The 25128-nt window shown below is 31.1% G+C and overlaps 1 protein-coding gene across 1 annotated transcript; it reads right to left on the bottom strand.

Moving 5' to 3' along the window:
* Positions 1-3716: 3716 nt before the first annotated feature.
* LOC134697833 (oncoprotein-induced transcript 3 protein-like) lies at positions 3717-7153 on the bottom strand. Its single transcript, XM_063560120.1, has 5 exons — positions 6961-7153; positions 5626-5793; positions 4960-5004; positions 4344-4365; positions 3717-3840 (listed from the first exon to the last, which is right to left on the bottom strand). The coding sequence occupies exons 1-5, from the start codon at positions 7151-7153 to the stop codon at positions 3717-3719; spliced, it is 552 nt and encodes a 183-aa protein (XP_063416190.1).
* Between the last annotated feature and the right edge of the window lie 17975 nt (positions 7154-25128).

The following is a 25128-nucleotide window of genomic DNA, read 5'->3' as shown; positions in this document are numbered from 1 at the left end:
TCCCGCTAAAAACAAAAAACCTTTTGCTTTTATATGACATTGTTTACAACTCATATTCAACAAAAAAAATACTTTTGCAAACATGGTAATATCCGATTGACGTTTCTCATTGTCACATGTCCTACGACTAGTATTTAGCATATTTTTTTTTGGATTTTGTTTACGGTTGTGAAGAAATGGCGTAACAAACAAAAGTTTTCGAAGAGATAACTCTTTCAAAAGAGATTATGTGATTAAACAGTATCAGTTTCAAAAGTGTATAAACTGTTGGATATCATTTTCAACAGACTCTAGGTATTCAAATGGGAACAAAATGTGCCCCTCTACTTGCCGACTTATTTCTTTATTATTATGAGGCTGGCTTCATGCAGGAACATGCAAGACAAGAAGTAAGCAATTTCCTTTAACTCTACTGTCCGCTATATATATAATGTTCCTTCACTAAATAATTCAAAATTTGGTGACTCTGTGGGACGAATCTATCCTAACGAACTAGAAATAAAGGATACTATGCAGATACAGTTAAGTCGACTTCATATCTTGACTTACATCTATAAATTGACAATGAGGGTCGGTTGAAAACAAAACTTTACGACAAAAGAGATGATTTCAGCTTTCCAATTGTGAACTTTCTATTTCTAAGTTACAACATTCTAGCAGCACCTGCATACGGGCCATGCGTTTATTGATTGGCTTGAATCGTAGTTTGACTATAATAAATGCGCGTCTGGCGCAAATACAAAATATATATCCTTTTATCTATGATGAGTGTATTCACAACCACTGGGTCGATGCCACTGATAGTTGATTTTTTATTCCCTGATGGTATCACCAGCCCAGAAGTCAGCAATTCTGTAAGGACATGAGTTTTCATTGATATGGTAAAAACTGTAAATTAACTTCGTTAAAGTTTGAATTTTTGAAACACTAAGGCTTTTGTTTACCCCAGGAATAGAATACTTTTTCTGTATTTGGCAAACCTTTTATGACTTTGTAGGCCTTTCAGGTTAGAGTCAACTAGCGATTAGTGATTTCCATAAAACTAATAAATATTCAATTGTTGTTCATTTGACGTAACAAAGAACGTTCAAATCATTCACATAACTTGTTAATTAACATTTTTACTTTTTAAACACCTATTGAAAATGTAGAAAAACATATTTGTATCAACTTGCATACTTTTCCCCGAGAAGTAAAAAGTTAAACCACAAAAGCATGAATCTATAACAAGTATATACTCCAGCTTCCTCAACCAATAAAAACATGCGCCACGAGTATCCCAAAAGCGGTGCTCCAAATTGGCGTTGAAGCACAAACATTTAAGAGAAACGTACTCAGCTTTTTTACATTTAATGCTCAATTTCAGTCTTGTATCAAAATATAATTTAAAAGTTATCTCAAACTACAAGGGCCAATGATTCAACGGATTACTTTGCAAATTCACAAAAAGAAGGCAAAAAGAACACAAAACTATTAAAGCAAACAAACTCTTCATTCAATGGAATGTTAATAAATTGCAGGCGTAATAGAAAAGTTCAAAAAATGCATTTATTACAATAATTTGCTTGAACTTTGATTGTAGTTATCAAAGGTACCAGGATTATAATTTAATACACCAGACGCGAGTTTCGTCTGCAGAAGACTCATCAGTGACGCTCAGATCAGATTAGTTATAAAGCCAAACAAGTACAAGTTTAAGAGCATTGAGGACTCAAAGTTCCAAAACAAAATGCCAAATACGGTTAAGGTTATCTATTTCTGGGATAAGAAAGTTCTTAGTCTTTGGAAAAAATAGTTTTGAAACAGGAAATTTATAAAACAAAAGACAAAATAACTGATATTCATGTCAACACCAAAGTGCTGACTTCTAAGCTGGTGATACCCTCGGGGACGAAACGTCCACCAGCAGTGCCATTTGAAAGCTAGCAGAGCTTATTTTTTTCAAAACATGACTCTTTAAGAGTTATACAAACCTTCATGAATAATTGGTCATCAATTCAAATGTGTTCAAATGTATTTCGAATACTTTACTTCAAATCATAAGGTTTCCAAATATGTCTGACAAATTGGCCAAACCCTATTTTGTTGATGTATACACATGCACTTTATCTCTAATTTTGTGTTTAGAAAGAATATTGAAACTAAACTCCAGAAAACAAAACTATAAGGGGGATGGTAACAAGAATTTCGATAATTTTCGAAAATTCTGAACAAAAGTACCTTGATCTATAATGGTTTTCTTTTATAAATTGTAACTTTGGTAGAGAGTTGTCTTATTGCCACTCATACCACATCGTCCCATATCTATATACGACATTTACCGTTCTGTCATTTTTAATTAGTATACAAAATATAACATAACATATATTAATACTTATATACACTTGTGCTAAATGATTAAAATGAAAGTAAGAACTTATCAAGCTCATGTAGCCAAAGCGCTCTCCCGGATTAATCCTCATATTGATGATTCCCTCAGCATTTTAAACCCAAAAATGTACAATTAGCCTAAAAGCATTAGAGGCTATATGACCACAGATATAAATATATAAAACTTATAACAAATATAATTTCAAAAATGATACAGTTACTAATCTTTAAGTACTAGTTAAAGTGGAAAGAAGTTCGACAATCAAAAGTGAACTCGAAAGATATAACAAGTTTTATTTTCACTGCTTCGTATTAGACAGTTCATGAAGTTGGTTCAATTCGAAATATAGGATAAATTTTGTGGGATGATATGAATCAGATTAATTAATCGTGCAGGATAAGGTAATTCTTAAAATCAAACCTGATATTAAATATAGGATTTAACACATTTTTTCTAGAGGTTGTCGATGTGTAAACCGGGGCGATTAACTCAGAAACTGAATAAAAATCCGATGTTTGTGAGTAAGAGCACCGGTTTACACATCAATAGCCTCTAGAAAAAATGTGTTTAATCCTTATAATTCTGCAGTCAAAAAGTTTCGATTTTTATCACATTTTTTTGTGTAAAGGCTACTATCATCACCATCACAGACACAATTGACAGGTCGTTACTAGGGAGTTGACCGCCATATTGACTTTCATAAATCCATAAGCGTTCGATAACTGCCACGGAATCTAAAATAAATTAACACCTACCTCCAAAACTTCATTTTAATGTGATATTGTTCAAATTGAAAGCATACACGTAACGAAATAATCGTTCCCTTAGAAGTTATCATTTGTATGACGTTGTGTTTTGCCATGACGTAAATTCGCCAAATCCTTCATGAAATTTCGCGGATATATTTAAATTTTATTTTTATACATTTTCGAAGCTTTAGTGCATTTATTTTACTTCTTTTTTTGTGATATATGCATTAGAATAGAAACACCTGATATGCATAGGTTTTTTTAATTTCAATTTGTTGAAAATCCAAGTATCTCTGCAAGAATGCGGATCGCGCATGAATAAATTACGAAAGCAGTTTCGAAAACATGGTTTATCGACGTGTAAACCAAGAGAAAAATTCTAATTGACCAATCCAATTCAAGTATTTATAGATTTGCAAATCATATAAGAATTATCAACCAAAATATTATAAACCATATGATTTACTACAATAAAGCTATGACAAAAAATGATTCTAAGGGGTTATATGAGACTTAAAAACAAATTCGATGCTGAGGAGAAAAAAGTGAAACAAGTTGGTTAATATCCCATTTGTTATCAAATTCATCTTCTACTTTTAGGCTTTTGTTGACACTGCACTTTTATGCTTCCTAGTTTGCATGGCTTCATCGTAGGTAGGGGGTTCTGTATGTACGGTAGAACAAATCTTTGACCCTTCAAGTGGTGTGCATTTCAAGCATCTGTAAACAAATCAACAGGATATTTCATAAAATATGTTAAGATGGTTTTAAACTTAACCATGTCAATAGAAAAAACAACAGTAGTGTATTGTCTTCACTTACTGTAATATTTCTATGGTTATCAAATTAAGACACATAATTATAAATATCAAAGTCATCATGCAGAAATGATTTTAATATTCGTCTATTGTATTGTCTAATTATGTACTTGTAAATTGTAATTTAGATGGAGAGTTGTCTCATTGACACTCATACCATATCTTCCTATTTCTATCTGTAAAATGTTGGTTTATTCTCCTGTAGGTTTAAATACTAGTAGTTGGTGTTAATCGGTTGCAAATGGATAGATACATGTAACCAAGTTATGAATATAATAGTAGTTTTCTATGCGTTCCGTTAGTTCATAAAGTATAAAGGAAGCTTTTGTAAACTTTTTTATATTTTATTTTGATATCAGTAGGCCTTTATAAAAAGTTTATTTATAAATTGCATTGTGTGCAAACATGACAGGTGATAGTGTGCTATCTAGAAGTGTAAACATAAAAATAAAAGAAAAACATATCAACCTCAAAACAATTGAACTTCAAGTCAAATATAAACAAAACAATATGCAGACCTTCTAAATAGTATTCCACCAATCAGAAGAAAAATAACAGCTGATAGCCCAATTATTATCCAAATGTAGTACTCAATTGTTTCTGAAAACAATGAAGTTAAACTATTTTAGACAGGACATACATTATTGCTATTTTAAGAAAAGGAAGAAAAAATTTACACTCAAATTTAAACTTGTATGTGTATATTCGTAATATAGATAAGTCATCTGTGTTGAGCTATGTCGAGTTCTTTGTTAAGTTTTTTTTTTTTATTATAGTCACATTATTTTCAAGATATACATAACATCTTAAGTCGATCAAATCCAGAAAAAATAAATCCAAAAGTCGTTTTCTGTAGGTTTTGTTTTTGTCATGATACTACATGCAGAACTTTTTTAAGTGTGAATCAAAGGGTAATAGATGCCAAAAGAAAGCAGGAAGTGCTGCAAATTGTTATATTGTTATTTCTATATTTATATCTTATAAATTATTTTAGTTTAATGTGTGCAGAAAACGTTCTTACCTGATGTACCTATAGGATTCGATGGATGCGAAACAGCTAATGAACCTGAGAAATGAATAGAAAAACTAATCTGACAAACTGTGTAAATATATATACTTTTACATAAATATTCATTAAGATAACAAAGTCCGACATGTAGAACTTAACTCTTATTTTTGAGTGTTATTTCACATTGCGATAAGACGTGTCACGGTACTTGTCTATCCCAAATTCATGTATTTGGCTTTGATGTTATATTTGTTATTCTTTTTGTCCATGGATTTATGAGTTTTGAACAGCGGTATACTACTGTTGCCTTTATTAACCAGCATATTAAAGACATTACTGTTTTGTACATAAATCAGGCCTTTTGTCATTTCTGAGTCTTTTTAAGCTTGATATATGATATAGTTTGCACAATACAGTAGGCTGTAGCGTGTGTACGGTGATCTATAGCTACTAACTTCTACGTCATTTTGTTGCCTTGTTGAGACTTACTGGCAACACTACAACATCTTTTTATTTTTATGTTTCGGAACTTCCTGACCTGCAACAAAATTATGGAAATCATTCCTGATGAAGGTTAAGAAAATACAAAACAAAAATTTTCAGACGTCTTTAATTTAGAAAGCATTATTTTAATTTGTTTTAACAAGAACGAACACATGATTGTCTGATAGTGCTTACCAAAACAATAAGCTGATTTAGATAGCGTAACTTTTGGCAAGTAGTATGTCCTAAAAGTGCTACAATTTCGAACTTTGATGTCATATTCTTTCACACATGTGTTACCATTTGGTCCAGATCTACAAACTTTCCTGATAGTGGTTTTATCACGAACCGTAGGAAGAGTTCCTGAAATAATTATTGAAACAGATATATGTGTTCTATGTCTTTAATACTGCTCATGCTACTTAAAGAAAATGATTATATATGGACACGGCTGATAATACTTCTGAGAATAAACAATTCAAGAAACATAGAATTTGAAAAAAACACAAGTCTGATGTTGCAACATACATTTTAGTTAATAATTCGTTTCTATGTTTTTGAGTTAAGTGTGAATTTCATATCCACTGAACTAGTACACGTTTAGTTTAGAGGCCAGCTGAAGTCCGCCTTATTTCATTTGTACAAAATATTATGTTATATATTTTTATTTCATGATCTTCATACGCATTCTTTTACATCATTATGCGCAAATTTGATATAGATTACATAAACTTTATTTTCTAGTGCCAAAACGATATGTCTCCTGTCATCGTTCCTTTAGGTTAAAAGTGTTTTCTCTAATGGCAATTCCCCTAGATATTATTCCATATAAAGCACCCTTTTGAAAATACAGGTTACACATGCCCATTAGCCAGTACTTTGGTAAAGGAAGTAAAATATGGAAATACTAGACATTTTCAATTGCTCGGTTTTGTGGTACTATTTGTACATTTTGTTTAGATTATAAGCTCTTTATTTGGTTGAAGAGATATGGGTTTTGTAAAATTTGGCCTCCAGCATTTTTTATTCGTTTATCACGGATGAACCTTTTGAAGACGAAATGTGCGTATGGCTTTAATATACAATTTTAATCCTAGTATCTTTGATGAGTTTATTACCATAGAAGAGGAATTGTTAGCGTAAGATTGATCATAATAAACGTTCAGCTCCTGAATTAAAAATTTAAACACACAATCATGAGAGCCAACTATCTACAGTACCTTAGTTCGACGTCACTTCTGAGAATTTGATTGTCCTATTCGATTGTCTGTGTATCAACATAAATGGTATCGTGTTTTGTGGTCTGAAATCTATAGAGAGTAGTCGACTTTTTACTATATAAGATTATGACATACCGACTGCTTACAATTTGCACGACTGTTGAAGTATGCATGGCAGATAACACTTACAAAGTCCCTCTCCCTTTAAAGTTACATCGTTTCCTTCAAATATTGTTTTACCTTGATTCGTATCGTATCTAGGAAAAAAACAATTTTAGTAACTTAACAAATACTTTTGCCTTAAATTTACCATTCATCCAGAGCGGATAAATTGTGCCACACTGATACATTGTTACAGTTTTTGTAACTATGTCGTTTCCTGTTCTACTGTCAATTCTATACCATCCGGGTGTCAGTGTACTGTCATCAATTGGTTCATCACCTGCCAGTAATGTGTAATTTGAGGACCTCTTTACTTCATCTGTTAACGTATCATAGTTCATCTTTAAACATGGATCGACTTTAAAGAGAGGTAGCAACAGTTTATTATGACTATGGAAATAAATATACATGTATAATACTTGCAGATATACATTTCTTTGTATAATTAATGCAGCATGAAGAGTGAAAGAGCATACACGTTTTATTATTACAAGCAGTATTAAACATATAAGATATAAATTATATTATTGTTTCAATGTCAGAAATTAAAAGATTCTTCTTGGATACTGAAAGTATCTCATTAGACCATGTAACAAAATGAAGTAGCAATAGATTTTGTGTTTACAAAATACAAATAATAAAAGGTAAAATACCAAAAACACGAAAATCTAAGAAAAATTCCAGTGTAAAGTACTTTACTAATCTATAAATCAAAAGATACTGAAGTATAAAATGCATGTCTCATGAAACATCTCTAGGTTGATGCTTCAGTGTTATATTTCAACAATTTGATAAGCGATGTTTGATGACTTAGATGTTCCTCCTATGTCAGTTTGGTGTTCTCAATGACAATTCATATTTTCTTATTGTTATATTGCCTTTCATGCTTTTGTTTGTTCAATTTTCCCACTAACACACATTAAACTGTATAAACATAAAAAAAACAAGCACCTTAAACTGTTTTTTTGTTACTGTTTTTTTTCAATATGAACAGAAGGTTATATATACAAGTCAGTTCAAAATTAGTTACTTACATTTACAGCCAGGTGTGAATCCATTATCTGAAGATTGTCCGAGGGGGCAAGGTATCTCAGTTCCTGTATGGAAGAAAGTCATCAAACTGCAAATTTTGACTTAACTGAACATAACTAATTTTATGCTGATAAAACTATTTTTACTACGAAGAGTAAAGCCTAGACAAAACAAGCATATGTGTTAAAAAAATAGCACGACCTAATGAGTCGTATTGGGAAAGTAGGGTATTAATGCTTTTTTTCTTCGTATTTCTTTTAGAGATCTAAGAATTTTGATTTGTTTCAAGCGCCTATTAATACATATGTAAGCCTGATGTATAATCCATATACATTTGGTGAAGCAATTTATAGGCCGTGTTTTTATGGGATTTTTTTTAATAACAATCTGATATCATATAATATCACTTAAGGAGTTAATGGCAACTATTTCTTATTTGATATATTATACCAAAGATGCTTTTTAATTACGTAAAGCTTTATATGGCGTATTTACCCGACGATATCAGTATATGGGTATATGCAATCTTAACAGAAAATTGTGATAATAATACAAAATTGGAACGAAAAAAAGTAACAACAATGTTAAAAATTCATGCTTTTATTCAATCTGTATTTGGGTAAGCTTGTGAAAGCATACGATGCAAATAATCTTTACGACTATATGTGGAGCAGGATCTGCTTACCCTTCCGGAGCACCTGAGATCACCCTAAGTTTTTGGTAGGGTTCGTGTTGTTTATTCTTTAGTTTTCTATGTTGTGTCATGTGTACTATTGTTTTTCTGTTTTTCTGTTTGACTTTTTCATTTTTAGCCATGGCGTTGTCAGTTTGTTTTAGATTTAGAGTTTGACTGTCCATTTGGTATATTTCGTCCCTCTTTTATGATAATGTGTAAGCACGTTAATTATGAGCTATGAAAGACAAGTAATTCGTGAATTTTTCAGAGTAAATTAAAAAAAAAATTCAAAGAAATATTTCTTACTGTGGGTTAGCATTCGTTCGCTGACACTTTCCTGTAGATTAACAGCTGTTAGTTATATTAACAATATAGATTCTTTTTGCACTATGTTTCAATTCGAAATAGCCTATTGAATGTCTGCGAGTATTGGCTCACTAGAACAGGTTTATGATGTTACATTTACGTATAGATATTTGTAAAGTTTATAATAATCATTACGAAATTCATAAATTCAAAAGAATTTAGTTTTTATATTGGTTTAATAAGACATACATGTATATTCATAATTCTTTTTTTTTTTTGAAGAATCATAGTCATTTCGTATCATAGCTATTTCGTAACATGACCATTCCAAACTAAATGGAATATGATAAATTATACTCTTTGTATCAAATGGAATATCAAAATGTTAACCATTTTATATCAAAAAGTAAAATCACAAAAATATTGAACTCCGAGGAAAGTCTGATCGGAAAGTCCTTATCACATGGTAAAATCAAATGACAAAAAACATCAAAAACGAATGGAAAAGGACTGTCATATTCCTGACTTGGTACAGGCATTTTCAAATATAGAAAACGGTGGATTAAACCTGGTTTTATAGCGCTAAACCTCTCTCTTTGGTGACAGTTTTAGCATCAAACTTCGTTATATTTACAATGACGCGTGAACTAAAGAGACATTATATATGAATTATTCAAAATAAGGGTACATCAGTCATAATCGTGTAACAATTTTAAAAGGAACAATTTAACAGAACAAAAAAATATCTATCAACCAACATATTCATTGTCTTGCGTGTCTGATGTCAGAACATTTTATACGTCACATTTATTTGTCGTTCAATGTATATGTTCCGCTCCATATGAGTATTTGGACCATATGCGTATGTTCAGGACCATATGGGTATATACTCATATGGTCCAACCATACGCGTATGGTTGGGGTAATTAACACCGTTCATTAAGATCGTTCATTAAAATACGCCATCTCATAGGTAATTCTATTATTATATTACAATAAAACGATTTGCTAAATGAACATTAGACTTTTAACACAGTTAATTACCGATGGTCATTACTGATTTATTATTTCGAGTGAATATGTCGGATTAAAATAATAAATGTCTAAAGATTCTTAATGAACTGTTACACAAGAAGTCACTGGAAAGTGTCATTGTTTATTTAAATGATCTTGTGAGTATATTGTATTGCAGTCATGCTACGATATTTGAGATCTAGAGCTTCTTAAAAACACCGTAGACATATCGGAATGACCCAATACCTCGGAATCACTGAACGCAGCTACAAAAAGGCTTGCTTTTCACTCACAAACAAAAGGTGTAAATGAAAAGGATCGTGCACAGCCAAGACTTGAAAATACAACAAAAAGCTATGATACCGTGTGGAAGTAAATTTCACCCCAACCCTACATGCAAGAATGTGGTAAGCGATAAAAACTTACTATGGCATCAGTATTTAATCTTTACATATAGTATTTGAATTATAAAAATAATACATTGTCATGTAACCATCATTGCTGCTTGAGACAAAGTTTTTGTATTATTCAAACTTTTATAATGTTTTTTTAAATAAAAAACAAAACTAAATGGTCTAAATACTCATATGGTCCGCCCCGTCAATAACCAAACGAATATTATTCTCATATGGTCCGACCATACGCGTACAGTAGGACAATACGCGTAAGGTCGGATCATATGAGTATACGCATATGGTCATGACCCTAAGCGTATGGTCCAAATACTCATATGGCCAGGACCATATATTCAAAAACATTTAAAATTTCACATGGGCAATGTTAGCATACAGGGTTCAAAATAATATGTAAGAAGTAATTTCAGAAATAGACCGAGATTAAAAATAGTCAAAAAAATATATAGAATTCATAAGAATCCAAAAATAGTTCATTCCACTACGCGATTGATTAATTTTGATGTTTGTGGTTCAACGTATTTTCTAATTCATAATACAAATATATCATAATGATATATAATAGATCAATATCATACTGACGGGATCTGTTAAAGTACAGAGTCACGTTATAAGAACTAAAGAAACACAAAAAGTCTCATTTTCAAAACACACTAGCAAAAAATGAAAGTGAAACAAAATGGGAGGTTATAAAATGCGTATACAAAGTTTCTTGATTGGTGATTAAAAAAGAGCCCGATTTACTTAAATTTAAAAAAAGATGTATTAAAACATTTTCAACGTAACGCAGATAAGGGTCTCTGAAATCATAATACAACTAACCAAAACAATATGCTTCGGGACAACCATCAGTGTGTTGCAAATTATATATGTAGAAATGTCCACAGTTTTTGACCTGCATGTTGTATGAACTGGTACAACATCCACCATTGTAATTCGACACACATGCCGTGACGTTTGACATCTTATTTGCTGCAGGATGCGTTCCTATATAAAAATATATATTCTGATTGAACATACTATTCGGATGAATAATGTTTGAGGCCAAGCTAAGAAAAATATAAAACGCACAAAAAACATTTAAATAAGTTAACGGTTTCAACACAGAATCAAACGTATAGCCTCTCTAGGACAAACTGAACTGTACATTTAGGAAATAAATTCCAAATGCAAACCTATTTATAATTACTGCACACCTACAAACAATTGTTGTCTCTTTGACACATTCCCCATTTCCATTTTCAATTTTATCAATATCTGTATTTTCTTATGGGGACCGAAGTTATTCGAAGTGTGAATACAAAAGAAACCAAAAAACCCAACGAATACGTGAAGATATTAATTATTAATAAAACATGAAACATTAGGTTAACATACTTGCATAATATGTTAATTCATTTATGTAACAAGTCAGGAACACACACGTTGTTATCGAATAGTTTGTTTTAATGTGTATTGCCATTTGTTTTTGTTGAACTTTCGTTTTCCTGTTGTTCTTTTGTTTTTTTCTGTAGTAGATGTGTTTTCGTCAGATTTAGTTTGAAACCCGGACTTTTTTTCTCAATCAATTTATGATTTTCGAACACAGGTATACTACTATTAACTTTAATATCAGATCAGCTGATTCCTCATATTACTGTTTCTTTTTCTTAAGATTCAGCTAATGGCACATAAAAATTAAGACAAGGAAAGAAAAAAAATAATTCACCAATATTTACCGTTCATCCATATAGGAAACGTGGTACCACATTTCAGTCCATTACTTGGACAATCTGTTGGCATTGCCTTTCCAGCTAAACTAATAGGGCGGTACCATCCTGGTTTTAAGACATTGTCACATATTTTCCCACTTTTATTATTACCTACCGATCTTTCCCACTGATCAATGGTCTTGTAGTTAGTTGATAAACATGGCTCGTCTATCAAAATACATCAACACTCAATTGAAAAACTGACTGAAGTGTTTTGATAAATGTTATATATATTACACTCTTGAAATCTTAACGGTATTTATATATTTAAAATCAAAGACAGACTGATAAACAGATAGTTTGATTTTTTTAATGAAATGACCACTATGCAATTATAATGTAAATCAATTGTATATGTTTCGTATAATTGTCTTAGATAATTAATGTATCTATGAGCATGATGCAGGTAGTCTGACTGCTTTATCTGAAATTTGTTTTCGTTTGTCCGTTCTATTTTGTACAAAAACGGACATGCATATATCGTCTATCTTTTATAATTAAATTATATGTTTATTGTAAAGCGACATTGGCGATTCAATATCAGTGAAAGAGAGTAGAAAAGTACAAAAGCAAAATACGACCTTATAAGTCGAAAATAAAATAACTTAAAAAAAAGACAAATGCAAAATACGCAAAACCATCAGTGAAAATATAAACTTAATTCAGTAGAGAAAATCAAATAAATTGAAAATGGAAATGGGGAATGTGTCAAAGAGACAACACCCGACCATAGAACAGACAACAGAAGAAGGTCACCAACAGGTCTTCAATGTTTACAAAAAATATAATTTTAAGGACTTCATCTTAAAAGACACATTAGTATTGAAGATAAACGATTTTTAGAATTGCATATGTTTTCTTTTCTCGTTCCTTTCGAAAAGCATTTAGTGTGTTAGTGTTTTAGCATTTGTGACTATTTATAAGACACCAAATTATTATTCTTGATGACGTAAAATAATACACTGCAACCCCCCCCCCCCCAAAAAAAAAATAATAAAAAGATAAAATAAAATGATTTAAAAAAAATTCAAGTACTGTTGGTTTCATAAACTGCGCCCTTGTTTTGGTCCTCCTTACAACGGTTAAGAAAAGAATTATATTTTTGGAACAATCTTATCATTTAAGCGATGTTAACTGTATTTTGGGTTTCAAAAACTCTTAAATGAATTTACTGTAATATTTTTTCGGTCTATGAAGAAATAACATAAAAAAAAAATTGGTGCACACTGAATAACGCGCGTGCACCACATCTTTTATGTTATTTCGAATATACAGAAAAAATATTACAGTCATTTCTTATGATTTATTTCTAAATTCCATTTTAAACCGTAGAAAACCACGAAACAAGTTAATGAGGTCACGGTCATTAAATTATTTCGAAATAGTTTTCAATCTAATTTATCATAATAATAGCTGTCAATACGGTATGTGTTTTGTTTATTCATGAAGGTCATACCATCATCACTAGTTTTCTGCAATGTAAGATACAATTTACTATACTGGATATGTTAGATTTCTATGTCTTTACAATCTTAAGAGTGGCTTTTTGAAACATTTAGATAAGGTCTTTTCCTCGATTATCAGAACTTGTAATTTGAAACAGCGTATTGTCTCAAATCGCAACCCGTAATGGATCGTTATTAGATAAAGGAAGATATGGTGTGAGTGTCAATGAGACAACTCTCCATCCAAATAACAATTTAAAAAGTAAACCATTATAGGTTAAAGTACGGCCTTCAACACGGAGCCTTATCTCAAACCGAACAACAAGCCATAAAGGGCCCCAAAAGTACTAGTGTAAAACCATTCAAACGGGAAAACCAACGGTCTAATCTATATAAATAAAACGAGAAACGAGAAACACGTATATATTACATAAACAAACGACAACTACTGTACATCAGATTCCTGACTTAGGACAGGTGCAAACATTTGCAGCGGGATTAAACGTTTTAATGGATCCAAACCTTTTCCCTTTTTCTGAAACAATAGCATAACATCACAACATAGAAAAACATAATATTATATCTATTAATAGTGTTCTGATATTGTGCTTTGCAAGTTTATCAAATTTTAATCAAAATAATGTGTACAGGGATAATTCTATCCAACCAAACTATTAGAACGGCTGTAGAAAGTACATTTGACATATGATAATGATTATCTGTTAAATACCCCCAGGCACCATAGACCCGTGATTACCTTCTATGGACGATGTAAAAAATCAAGCTGAAACTTTTATTTCGCATATTTACAAATGTATAAGTGTGTGTGATCAAGGTTTTAATTGCAAACTATGGTTATCAATTAATCAGGATTCGAGATCTCGTCTTGCTGTTTACGTTTACTGTCGTATTTTCAAACTATAGTCAAGAAATAGTCATTAAAGGTCAATAATTACTAATCTAATTGACCTATTTGTAGATCTCATATTATTGTCCATACCAGCTGTGATTAAAGTATATACTTTGTATATATATATATATTTTCCCTTTTCCAAGATGAAAGTGAAGACACAGAAATGGAAAAGAATTCATGATAGTTTTGCTCTTTACTGATTTTTATATGTCTTCAGTCGCCATACGTGCAAACATGCAAAGCCGCCTTGTTCTTCTGAAGCATAATTTTTCATAAAAGATGAACACGTAAACTTTCTTTAAGTGTCACAGTATGTGTCCAAAGTATATACATTGTATATATATATTCCATTTTCCAAGATGAAAGTAAAGACACAGAAATGGAAAAAAAATCATGATAGTTTTGCTCTTTTCAGATTTTTTTATTTCGTCAGTCGCCATACGTGCAAACATGCGTAGCCGTCTTGTGCTCTGAAGCATACTTTTTCATAAAAGATGAACACGTAAACTTTCTTTAAGTGTCAAAGTATGGTTTTTCGCGATATACAAATAGTCAATATATGAATATTTCAAATACATAGTCTAACAGATATATTAGAAATATAAACGATTTTAGTTTCGAAAAAACGTAAATGAGTACGGTTTTAACATTTCATAAAAACAAATGAAAAAATTAAGTTTCTCACATTTACAACCTGGTGAGAATCCATTCAACGACGTTTCACCTTCAGGGCAAGGCATTTCTGTTCCTGAAAATAGATGGGATAATGCATTTAAAAAAACCCGTCATTAACCTATATCTAAATTTGCATGACCCGCTTGCCTTAATTCAACAAAGTATTATTTAAAGTAAGTAAAACCAAATTGACTTCTTCATTTAATTGCAATACTTTTTTCAAAGTTGTTTGTAAAAAAATGCTAACAAATAAATACTGAATGAGACTGAGATTTTGTTCCGGCCATTATGATAAAAAAAATTTCAGTAGAAACCATTTTCTTGCAATTATTTCAGTGTTGTTATATTTTGTTTTTTTTTTCTCAATTTTACTCATTTTTTCAATAATCCAAATGATATTACATGGCTTTTGTTCTCTTTTATGATTTCCTATATGTAGGGTTGCTGGTTTCTGGAGACTATTGAACTGTAAACACTATTTCAATGAAGTTACTTTTTAAGTCATTCCTTCGAAAGTTTTAAAATGTATAATGGCCTAGTTCACTATCATTGTGATAATTTGTTCGCACATGCCGATAGGGTCATATATGTATTATTATATATACATTCTAGAGCACGGGTAGTAAGAGCTTGTGAGATTTTGTGTCAGTAACTGCAGCATAACAAATCATATCTGGAAAATTTCAGGAAAAGTTTAGAAATTCATAGGAAAGGTTTAGAAATAATTAAAGCCCTCTACCTTGTTTTCAAAGTCCGTTATTTGTTTCCTGCTAAGTTCCATTATTTTCGCGTTTCTGTATATTATTAATTTGCTATTGATAATCAATTTCTTCTCCGAGCAATCGCTGCTATATTATTTGGAGAGCTTCTATCAACGCATTAATTATTGTCCTGCCCTCGAGTACTCTTATGAAATGTATGTGCAAGTTTAAAACCAGAAATCCTGTTTGATTTCAAAGCGAAATCGCAGGCATTTTAAGCTTGGTGGAAAGTATGTTAACTATTTTAGGATGAATTTTTGTTAAAGATTAAATGTCTTGGGAAGTTAAGAAATGATATAAAAAGTCATATGTTAACATGAAGACGAGACAGTATTTTGAAGCCCTCTCCTTTCTTGTAAGTCCGTTATTATTTTGTTTTCCGTTGTATTCCATTATTTTTGCGTTTCTTTATACTTTGAACAGACGTATTTATATTATAAATATTAAAGTGAATTTAATTTTCGTTTGAAAATCAATTCAGTTTCATCTCCATGGCGATCACTGCTATATTATATAGAGAGTCTCTATATATTATAGTAGTATATTTAACATAGTATACATGCAGATAAAGGAAAAAAATAATTGTTCTGTCCCCGTCCGAGTACTTGTGTAAATTATGTGTGAGTTATAAAAACCGAGGTACAATAGAAATGTTTCTCACGATCTAAGAACCACGATATAGACAACGTTCTGATTGGCTTATTTATTTCTCCTATTTATTTGTTTTGTAGTCCTGTTATATTATGTTGTCATTTCAATGTTATATTTAACATTGCCAATAAAGTGCGAGGTTTGGCATGCCACAAAACTAGGTTCAACCCACCATTTTTTCCTTTAAAAATGTCCTGTACCAAGTCAGGAAGATGGCCATTGTTTGATTATTGTTCGTTTCTGTGTGTGTTACATTTTAACGTTGCGTCGTTTGTTTTCTATTATTTTTAGTGTAAATTTGCATTGCGATAAAACGTGTCACGGTACTTGTCTATCCCGAAATCATGTATTTGGTTTTGATGTTATATTTTTTGTTTTCGTGGTGTTTTGTCTGTTGCTTGGTCCGTTTCTGTGTGTGTTGCGTGTCGGTGTTGTGTCGTTGTTCTCCTCTTATATTTAATGCGTTTCCCTCGGTTTTAGTTTGTTACCCCGATTTTGTTTTTTGTCCATGGATTTATGAGTTTTGAACAGCGGTATACTACTGTTGCCTTTATTTATATACATTATGTACCCAGTCATGAATCACCATCATTGATGGCGATCCGATGGATAAATCTGTTGTAGAGTTGTCACTGACTCAGACGTACTTATAAATATAATTATTTTCTGTGACTGTATCTTACATAAATTTGTAGGATCCTTTACTATATATAATTGAGCTGATCTGTAACAATTACATCTCAATGTTTTATATATCATGTACTGTAGTACGACGCTAGATTCAAACTGACGAGGAAAAGTAACACACGGCCACCGCAAGCTTATTTGTGTAGATCCCAGGTGGTCGTGTGGTCTAGCGGGACGGATGCAGTGCAGTCGATTTGGTGTCACGATATCACAGTAGCATGGGCTCGAATCCTGGAGAGGGAAGTACATTTGCGAAAGCAAATTATCGGATCTGACATTGGTTGGTTGATGTTTAATCGAGTTGTATATACATTATGTGCACAGCCATTTAGCACCATCGTTGATGGCGATCCGATGGATGAATCTGTTGTAGAGTTGTCACTGACTCTGACGTACTTATAATTTTTTTTCTGTGACTGTATCTTACATTTATTTGTAGGATCCCTCACTATAGATAATTGAGCTGATATGTAACAATAACATCACAATGCCTTATATATCATGTACTGTAGTACGCCGCTAGATTAAAACTGACGAGGAAAAGTAACACAAGGCCATCGGAAGCTTATTTATGTAGAGCCGAGGTTGTCGTATTGTCTAGCGGGATGGCTGCAGTGCAGGCGATTTGGTGTCACGATATCACAGTAGCATACGTTTGAATCCCGACGGGGGAAGAACAAAAAATTTGCGAAAGCAAATTTACGGATATAACATTGTTGGGTTGATGTTTAGACAAGGTATATATATATATCATTAACTGGTTGAGCCACATTCATCAATGCCTTTCATCGATTGTGATCCTATCCAATGCTGCTAGTCGACGATTTTTTACTGGACATATGCAACTCGGCATAAGCAAATCAGTGAAAAGAAACTAGCTTACATTTACTCATACAAGAGGTGGATTTATAAATGATTACTTTTCACATTGAAGTGTATGTTGACTTTCTCTATGTGTACGTGTTTGATTTGTTTATGTCTGTTAATTCTTACTCAATTCAAATACTACCAAAAGAGTCCTATGCCGCCGAGGTAAGCGTCTTGCATACCAAAAGTACAGCTGGCATCACTCGTCAGTTTCTTTTCAATATCTTTTTCAATTTTCAAACCAATAAATTATAACAGTTATCATAGAAAAAGTACACGTGAATTTTATGAAGTCACACTAACGAAAGTATCCTATTGTTTAGAAAATAATACAATGCACAAGCAGTATGATAAAATATATGAGTAAAAAGTACCAGAACAAACAACAAGAATTTAAAAAAAACCATTGCTTGATAAATTAATCTGATGTTTCTTATCACAACTGTCTCTTATAAGAATTACTTGCTTTAGTGTATCGATTTGCATGTTTGTATAATTCATTAAATGTTAAATTTCAGTCTGTGTTAACATACCGAAGCAATATCTTTGAGGGCATGATTTCACTGCAACCAAGTTGTAAACTAGATAATTTGAACAGTTCTTTATCTGTATGTTCACTGAGTTAGAACAGCAGTCTCCATCATAATTTGAAGCGCATGCTGTCACATTTGTTATCTTGCCCGCTACTGGAAACGTTCCTAAAAAAAATAACTCTGAATAAGATCCCACGTTTTAATGGGGTTAAATATATATTCATTCATCAACATTTTTCATTATTCAAGCACCAAATAAAGATCCAAAATGTGGACTAAGATGCTCATTTCAAAGCATAAAATATAAAGGATGTTTGCTTTTCTTGTTTTAAATTTTTTGACAGATTGTTTTGAATCACCTAGTTGCATTCATATATTGCATTCAAATGTTTTTTTCGCTTACTCTTCCTTTTAATCTTCATTTTTTTATAACAAAAAAATCAAAAAGCTATATTTAAAAAGACTTTTTTTTATATAGCACTATAAATGTTCGGTTTAAAAAAAAAACGATAAATTTAAGTTTGTCCTCTGGCATGATGCCACAAAAATCATGTGGAGTGTTTTGATTTGAAACGATTCAGCGTGTTACTCGAAGCAGCAAGTTTACACTAATTACATTACGTTGATTTGCACTTCACAAACTTTAAGTTTTCATGCTTTTAAAGTATGATGAAGCCTTGCACGATGAAGATTGCAAATTCAGATGATGGTCTATGCAATATAAGATAAAAAAAAAAATGAAGTTAGTCGTTAAATGAAATCGGATTACTGATTTAAAGTTATCGTTTAAAAACCAAAAAAAATACAATAGCAATAAATATACTGGACAGTTAATCTGTCAAATAAATTACCACGACGATAATTTTTTAAAATAGAATGAAATTATTCCATGATTTAAGTACAAATTTAAATTAAAGCTATTGAAATTGAAAATGTTACGGTCAACAGTGAGCATTTGTGATATTCGATATTCAGACCCTCCGACGATTGGTCGTTGACAACAGTATTTAAAAGTATGAAAACAATCTAGAGAGAATAAATTCATTCAAAATTTTAAATGATTTATATTTCGAAAAAAGAAACAGATACAAAAACATCATTTAACGTTTTTGAATTAAAAAAGTTAATAAAGTTTTGTAATTGGAAAACATTTGTATATGATAACTTGCATACCACATATATGTTGTATGTTGTATACACGTTATAATTTTGTACAATTAATAATATGTATTTTGACTTTGCAAGAATTGTAATTTGCAAAAAAAGTTTTTGTACAAAATAGTTTTTTTCAAAAATAGATTTATCTTGTGAGAGTAATTTATAGTATGCATTTTGCTACAAAAGCAACACTACACACTTTTGCATTCTCATTCTTTGACCACGATACCTATGATCAGTTTATGTAGGTGTACTTGTTGAATCCGGAGAATAAAAGTACCGCACGTGAACAACCGTATGACATTTGTTAAGAAATATAATTAAGGCTGTTAAAGACATTTTTTGTTCGCAGCAACAGTGCACGAGCTTTAACTTTTGCTTGGTGAAGCAGTTAACTAAAGGCTCTTTTGATCCTGTGTCGCTCACCTCGCGATTTGTCCTTTGAAAATGACAGTGTACTAGTTATATCAGCAATATTTGAAATCTTAATACAAAGAATGATCTCTTGTGTGATTCTTTTCTCTAGATAGCTCATATTTCATGATAAAAGACAAAAAAGAAAGAAAACATGGAAAAAATTGTCATTTATGGGCAATAACTCGTAAAAGAATGTATAAGAGTTATGACGCGTATGGACAATTGGTAGAGCTCATTATTCTGAACGTGTTTGCTCCTTTCAGATTTTCTCTATCTTCAACGGTTCAAAAAATAAAAGACAAAAAAAATAAAATAAACGTAAAATATAAATGTTGTGCAATTTGGATGCCAAAATTTGTTGCCATGATCAAACAAATGATACAGAACTATCTCTGAATTTTGTAAATAAGGTTGCTTTTTGTGAACATTCAAAAATATAAATGGTAAAAAAAAAAGAGTGTATCAATGCTTATGTATAACAAAATCCCTACTTTAAATTATCGTACAAGTTATAAGTGAAATTAATTCGAATTTTGTACAAATAGTTATTTGTACAGGCAATTTTGTAAAAAGTACAGTTCGTACAAAGTCAAAGTGATAGGACGTTAAAAAGTCTTGACATGATGTTGATCAATATGTTTCTAAAAGTTTTTAAGGTAAATACAGCTTGTTTCATTGATTAAAAAACAATGTACTAAAATACAAAATTCATATTAAACGGTGTAGAATTGCAAATTTTAGAATAAGTTTATTGATCTTTATTAAATGAAGCAGCAAATGCCTTCAATTGTGTCTACATTGTTTGTAAAGTAACGCATTACTAAACTGTTAGTTATCATTTTCTAAAAAAGAATAGGATGAGATATAACAATTGTAATAATCAATGGTATGGAAGGTTCTCAATTATTGAAGCTGATATCTTTTTAGAAAATGGTTATTCTCTTCTTGCTCTGATTGATAATTTCTAGTTGTAACTTAAGAATACTGCTTGAATGATAAAATTTAATTACATGTATCAATGTTTTATTGATACTATCTTTAATATCAATCTAAATTATCATCCAATAAAGGGCTGCGCTAAAGCGCATGATACGCCCGTTGCTCTTTTTACTTGTTTTTTAGTGAATTTATATGATCAACTAGAAATAGTGTGAGCCCTGTCAAATACCCCCCCCCCCCCCCCCCAAATAATAAATAAAAATGCACAAAAAAAAATGGCACTATTAAGGCTACCTCAAATTTAACTAAGTTTGTTGTCTTACTTTTTCATCCATACATTCTATTTTGTTCACAACACACTTTCTGAGTACCAAGTACCTTTTATATTTATAAAATTATATGTCCCAGGGAACAGGGACTGCTTATGTGCTTTCATCCTTGCAACCATTCAATAATAGTACAAACGTATGACATTAATGGAACCTATTTTTTACATGTTTTAAACCTATGTTTTAAATTGAACTATTCAACTAAAGATTTAACAAATTTTATGTTTTCATCAAATTTTATTTTAAGTATTATTTGTTACATCAATAGATATAAACAATTCACCAAAGTATCATGGACATTGGTTAAAGCCTTTTTGAGTTATTGTTCGAAGTGATAAAAAAAAAACCTTTTTTATGAATAAAGCCCCATAAATCCAAAACTAAAAATCTGAAATTTATAAAAATTGAAAGGTAGCTTACATCAATAGATATAAACAATTCACTTACGTATCATGGACATTGGTGGAAGCCTTTTGAGTTATTGTCCGAAGTGTTAAAAATCCCCCTTTTTTATGAATAAAGCACCATAAATCCAAAACTTAAAATCTAAAATTAAAAAAAAAGGGAGCTTACATCAATAGATATAAACAATTCACTTAAGTTTCATGGAAATTGGTGAGAGCGCATTTGAGATATTGTCCGAAGTGTGGACGACGGACGGACACACAAACGGACAGACGGATGGACGGACGGACAACGGTATACCATAATACGTCCCGTCCCGGGCGTATAAAAATGATATTTGTATAGAAAAAAGTAAAATCACAAAAATACTGAACTCAGAGGAAAATCAATTTGGAAAGTCCATAATCACATGGCAAAATCAAAAAACATTCTGTCCCAAATGATACAATGTACAAAATTATTCTGCATAGTTTTTTACGCCGTTTATTCAAGTTTTGTTTTCATACTTATATATATTTCCCCTTTAACTTCATACAACATTAAAAAGGGTAAACATATTCATGCTTGTAATTGTAGCCTAGATATTATACGAGAGTATTGGAAGCGTATATAAAGCTAAGCAGAAAAAAAGATTTTATTCATAAAATTTTAAACTTAAAATAACATTCTCAAAAAAGACAAATCATTATTCTTTTGTACATTCGAGACACAGCTAATAATCAATATATGTGCTGAATTGCAATTTCCATATATTTTAAGTCTATTAGAACTATTACTTAGACTCCCAAAACTACTAAACAGTCAATCTTGTCTTTGCCAAAATGTTTGTCTTCAAGCATGATAATGTTTTAACTATCTGCCATATTTACCCTTGATATACATTTTTTTATGAATTAGCTCATCGTGCCCTTTTTGAAAATACAACCGTGGATACATATGCGTTATTTTATAAAAACGAATTGTTCAAAAGGTATGTCGTATCAAGAAGCAAAATAGAAAACTACTGAACGCCGAGGAAAAGTCTAAATGGAGAGTCTTAAATCAAATGTCAAAATTGAAAGTCAAAACACATCAAACGTATGAGTAACAACTGTCATATTTCTGACTTGGTACAGGCATTTTCTTGGGTAGAAATCGAATACTATAATACGTCTTTAAAAGTAAAATAAAACATTATCAATTAAAAAACAATGACGAACCCAATTTAAGAATCTGAATTTTGCATAAATGTATTTCCTATTATATGTATTACATAATGTAGTTGGGGAATGTATATCTAATGATTAAATTATGCTTTTTCATTTTTACATAAAACCTTCCCTAATGTGTTGACTGTTGGTTGTAATTATCACTCAACTAATTGTTTTAGATTTATTCAAGCACTATAGTTGTATGAAAACTGATCAGAATGTCTAACCGTTCATCCACATTGAGCGCAATGTACCACAACGTCCTCCACTTTGTACACATTCTGTTGGCATTTCCTCCCCTGATTTACTTGAAATGCGATACCAGCCAGGTTTCAATGTGTTGTCACATCTATGACCAGGGTTCGAATTTCCTGCTGATCTTGAAAACTCGTCTGCGGTGTCTAGTTTTTGGTATTCATGACAAGGTTCACCTTATGGATGAAAACAAAGTTCGAATATAAGAACTATCTTACAGCTAAAAAAAAAACATTTTAATTTGTCGTTCTGAAGTTAACCTTCCAAAAATGTGCAAATAAAGTGACTGTTGCCTTTAATTCAGATTTCTATAATAAAGAGAAAGACCGCTTGTGAAATTGATAACGAACCGTTCTTTATAGCACATTGATAGTAACAGAATCCAAGGAAATGGTCATTATTTGCGTGAAGGTTTTAGAAATTAAAAAAAATTACATTATTTTAATTTGATACAATTTCAACAGGTTAATGTTCTTGACCATCATTAACAGTAATTTTTCAAAACAAAACAAATATTGTATCTAACTATGTGATATAACTTTTCATAAGAATACTAAATTCTTCTTTAAAAATGAAAGGTTCTGTACTTGTTCTAAAAACTTTCATACATGATTGTTTTGCCATATCTTATAAAAATATCGAAAAGTCCCTTGAAATTAATTAAAAGAGGTGTTATTCAACTCAACGTCTTCATTCTTTTTCAGAAACGATCATTGATCAATGGAATAGTCTTTTAACAGAAATAGTTTGTGCAGAATCTGTCAATATTTTTACAAATCGTATTGATGATGAAAATTTGAATGGGAAGAAGTTTAATCCTATATGACATCAGATAACATAATATAAATGCAGCAGTGTTTAAATGTGACAAGTATTTAGAATAATATTGAATTATCGTATACCAGTATAGGAAACTTAAAATATTCGATCTATTTTATGCGCACAGATCATATTATTGAAATACTGTAACTTATTTTACTGATACATATTTTTGCGTGTGTGATAAAATTTTGGGAAGGAAATCGATGCTTTTCCAATCAGAAGGAACATTTTGAGGTGTTTTATGAAATGATTTTACTCTGCGTTCAAGTATTATCTATGTGACTTCTAGTGTCTAAAAAGGGCAAATTTTCAGATCAAGTCAATAATTATATAGACTTTTGAAGCCCTGACTTTCTATTGTCTCAAATAAGCAAATGCAAATTCCAAAAACAATATCAATACAGAAAGACATGTTAATGAAATTATAGCAAAAATGTTTGGTTGACAAAAATTGAACTTAAAATATTTGTCATTTTTCTCACCTCTACTATTAGTTATTATCATGTTAACCAGTCATTGTTATTAAATTTAATCATTTATACCTTCAAACTCTTCATGCTTTCGATACTTGTATATCAATTAAATTAGATTGTGCGCACATGTGTACAGTACCTTAAATAAACTTTAAATTGGCAAAACGAGATGTCCATATTATTTTTTATCAAAGAAACTAAAGGTATGAAAGGTAAGAATTACAATTTTATACATTTTGAAACCATTTTCCGAATACACAGGAGATAAATTATATTTTAATAGCCTATTGGGGAACAAAAGATATTACTTACAAATAAGACGTTTAATTCTATTAAAAAGTCATTATGAGAAGATAAATGTCGAACTACATTTTACGCACGGCTACGCCGGGGCAAAGTATTGTTTATGTTAACAAAAAAAACATTTGTCAGTCTAATTGAAATATATCAATTACAATTAATCCCAAACGAATGTAGTCAGTAAATAAAGTAAAAAATACCCAATCTGCCTATTTTTGGACACAAAAAGGTAAATTTTGTCAACCCCACAAAATCTTGTAACGCATTATTATCCTTCGTTGCGACCTAATTTCGCGATTGTAAA

This window comes from Mytilus trossulus, chromosome 14 (assembly GCF_036588685.1).
Source record: "Mytilus trossulus isolate FHL-02 chromosome 14, PNRI_Mtr1.1.1.hap1, whole genome shotgun sequence".
Lineage (NCBI taxonomy): Eukaryota > Metazoa > Mollusca > Bivalvia > Mytilida > Mytilidae > Mytilus > Mytilus trossulus.
Note: the sequence above shows the minus strand (reverse complement) of the source record. Positions and strands in the feature narration are given on the sequence as shown.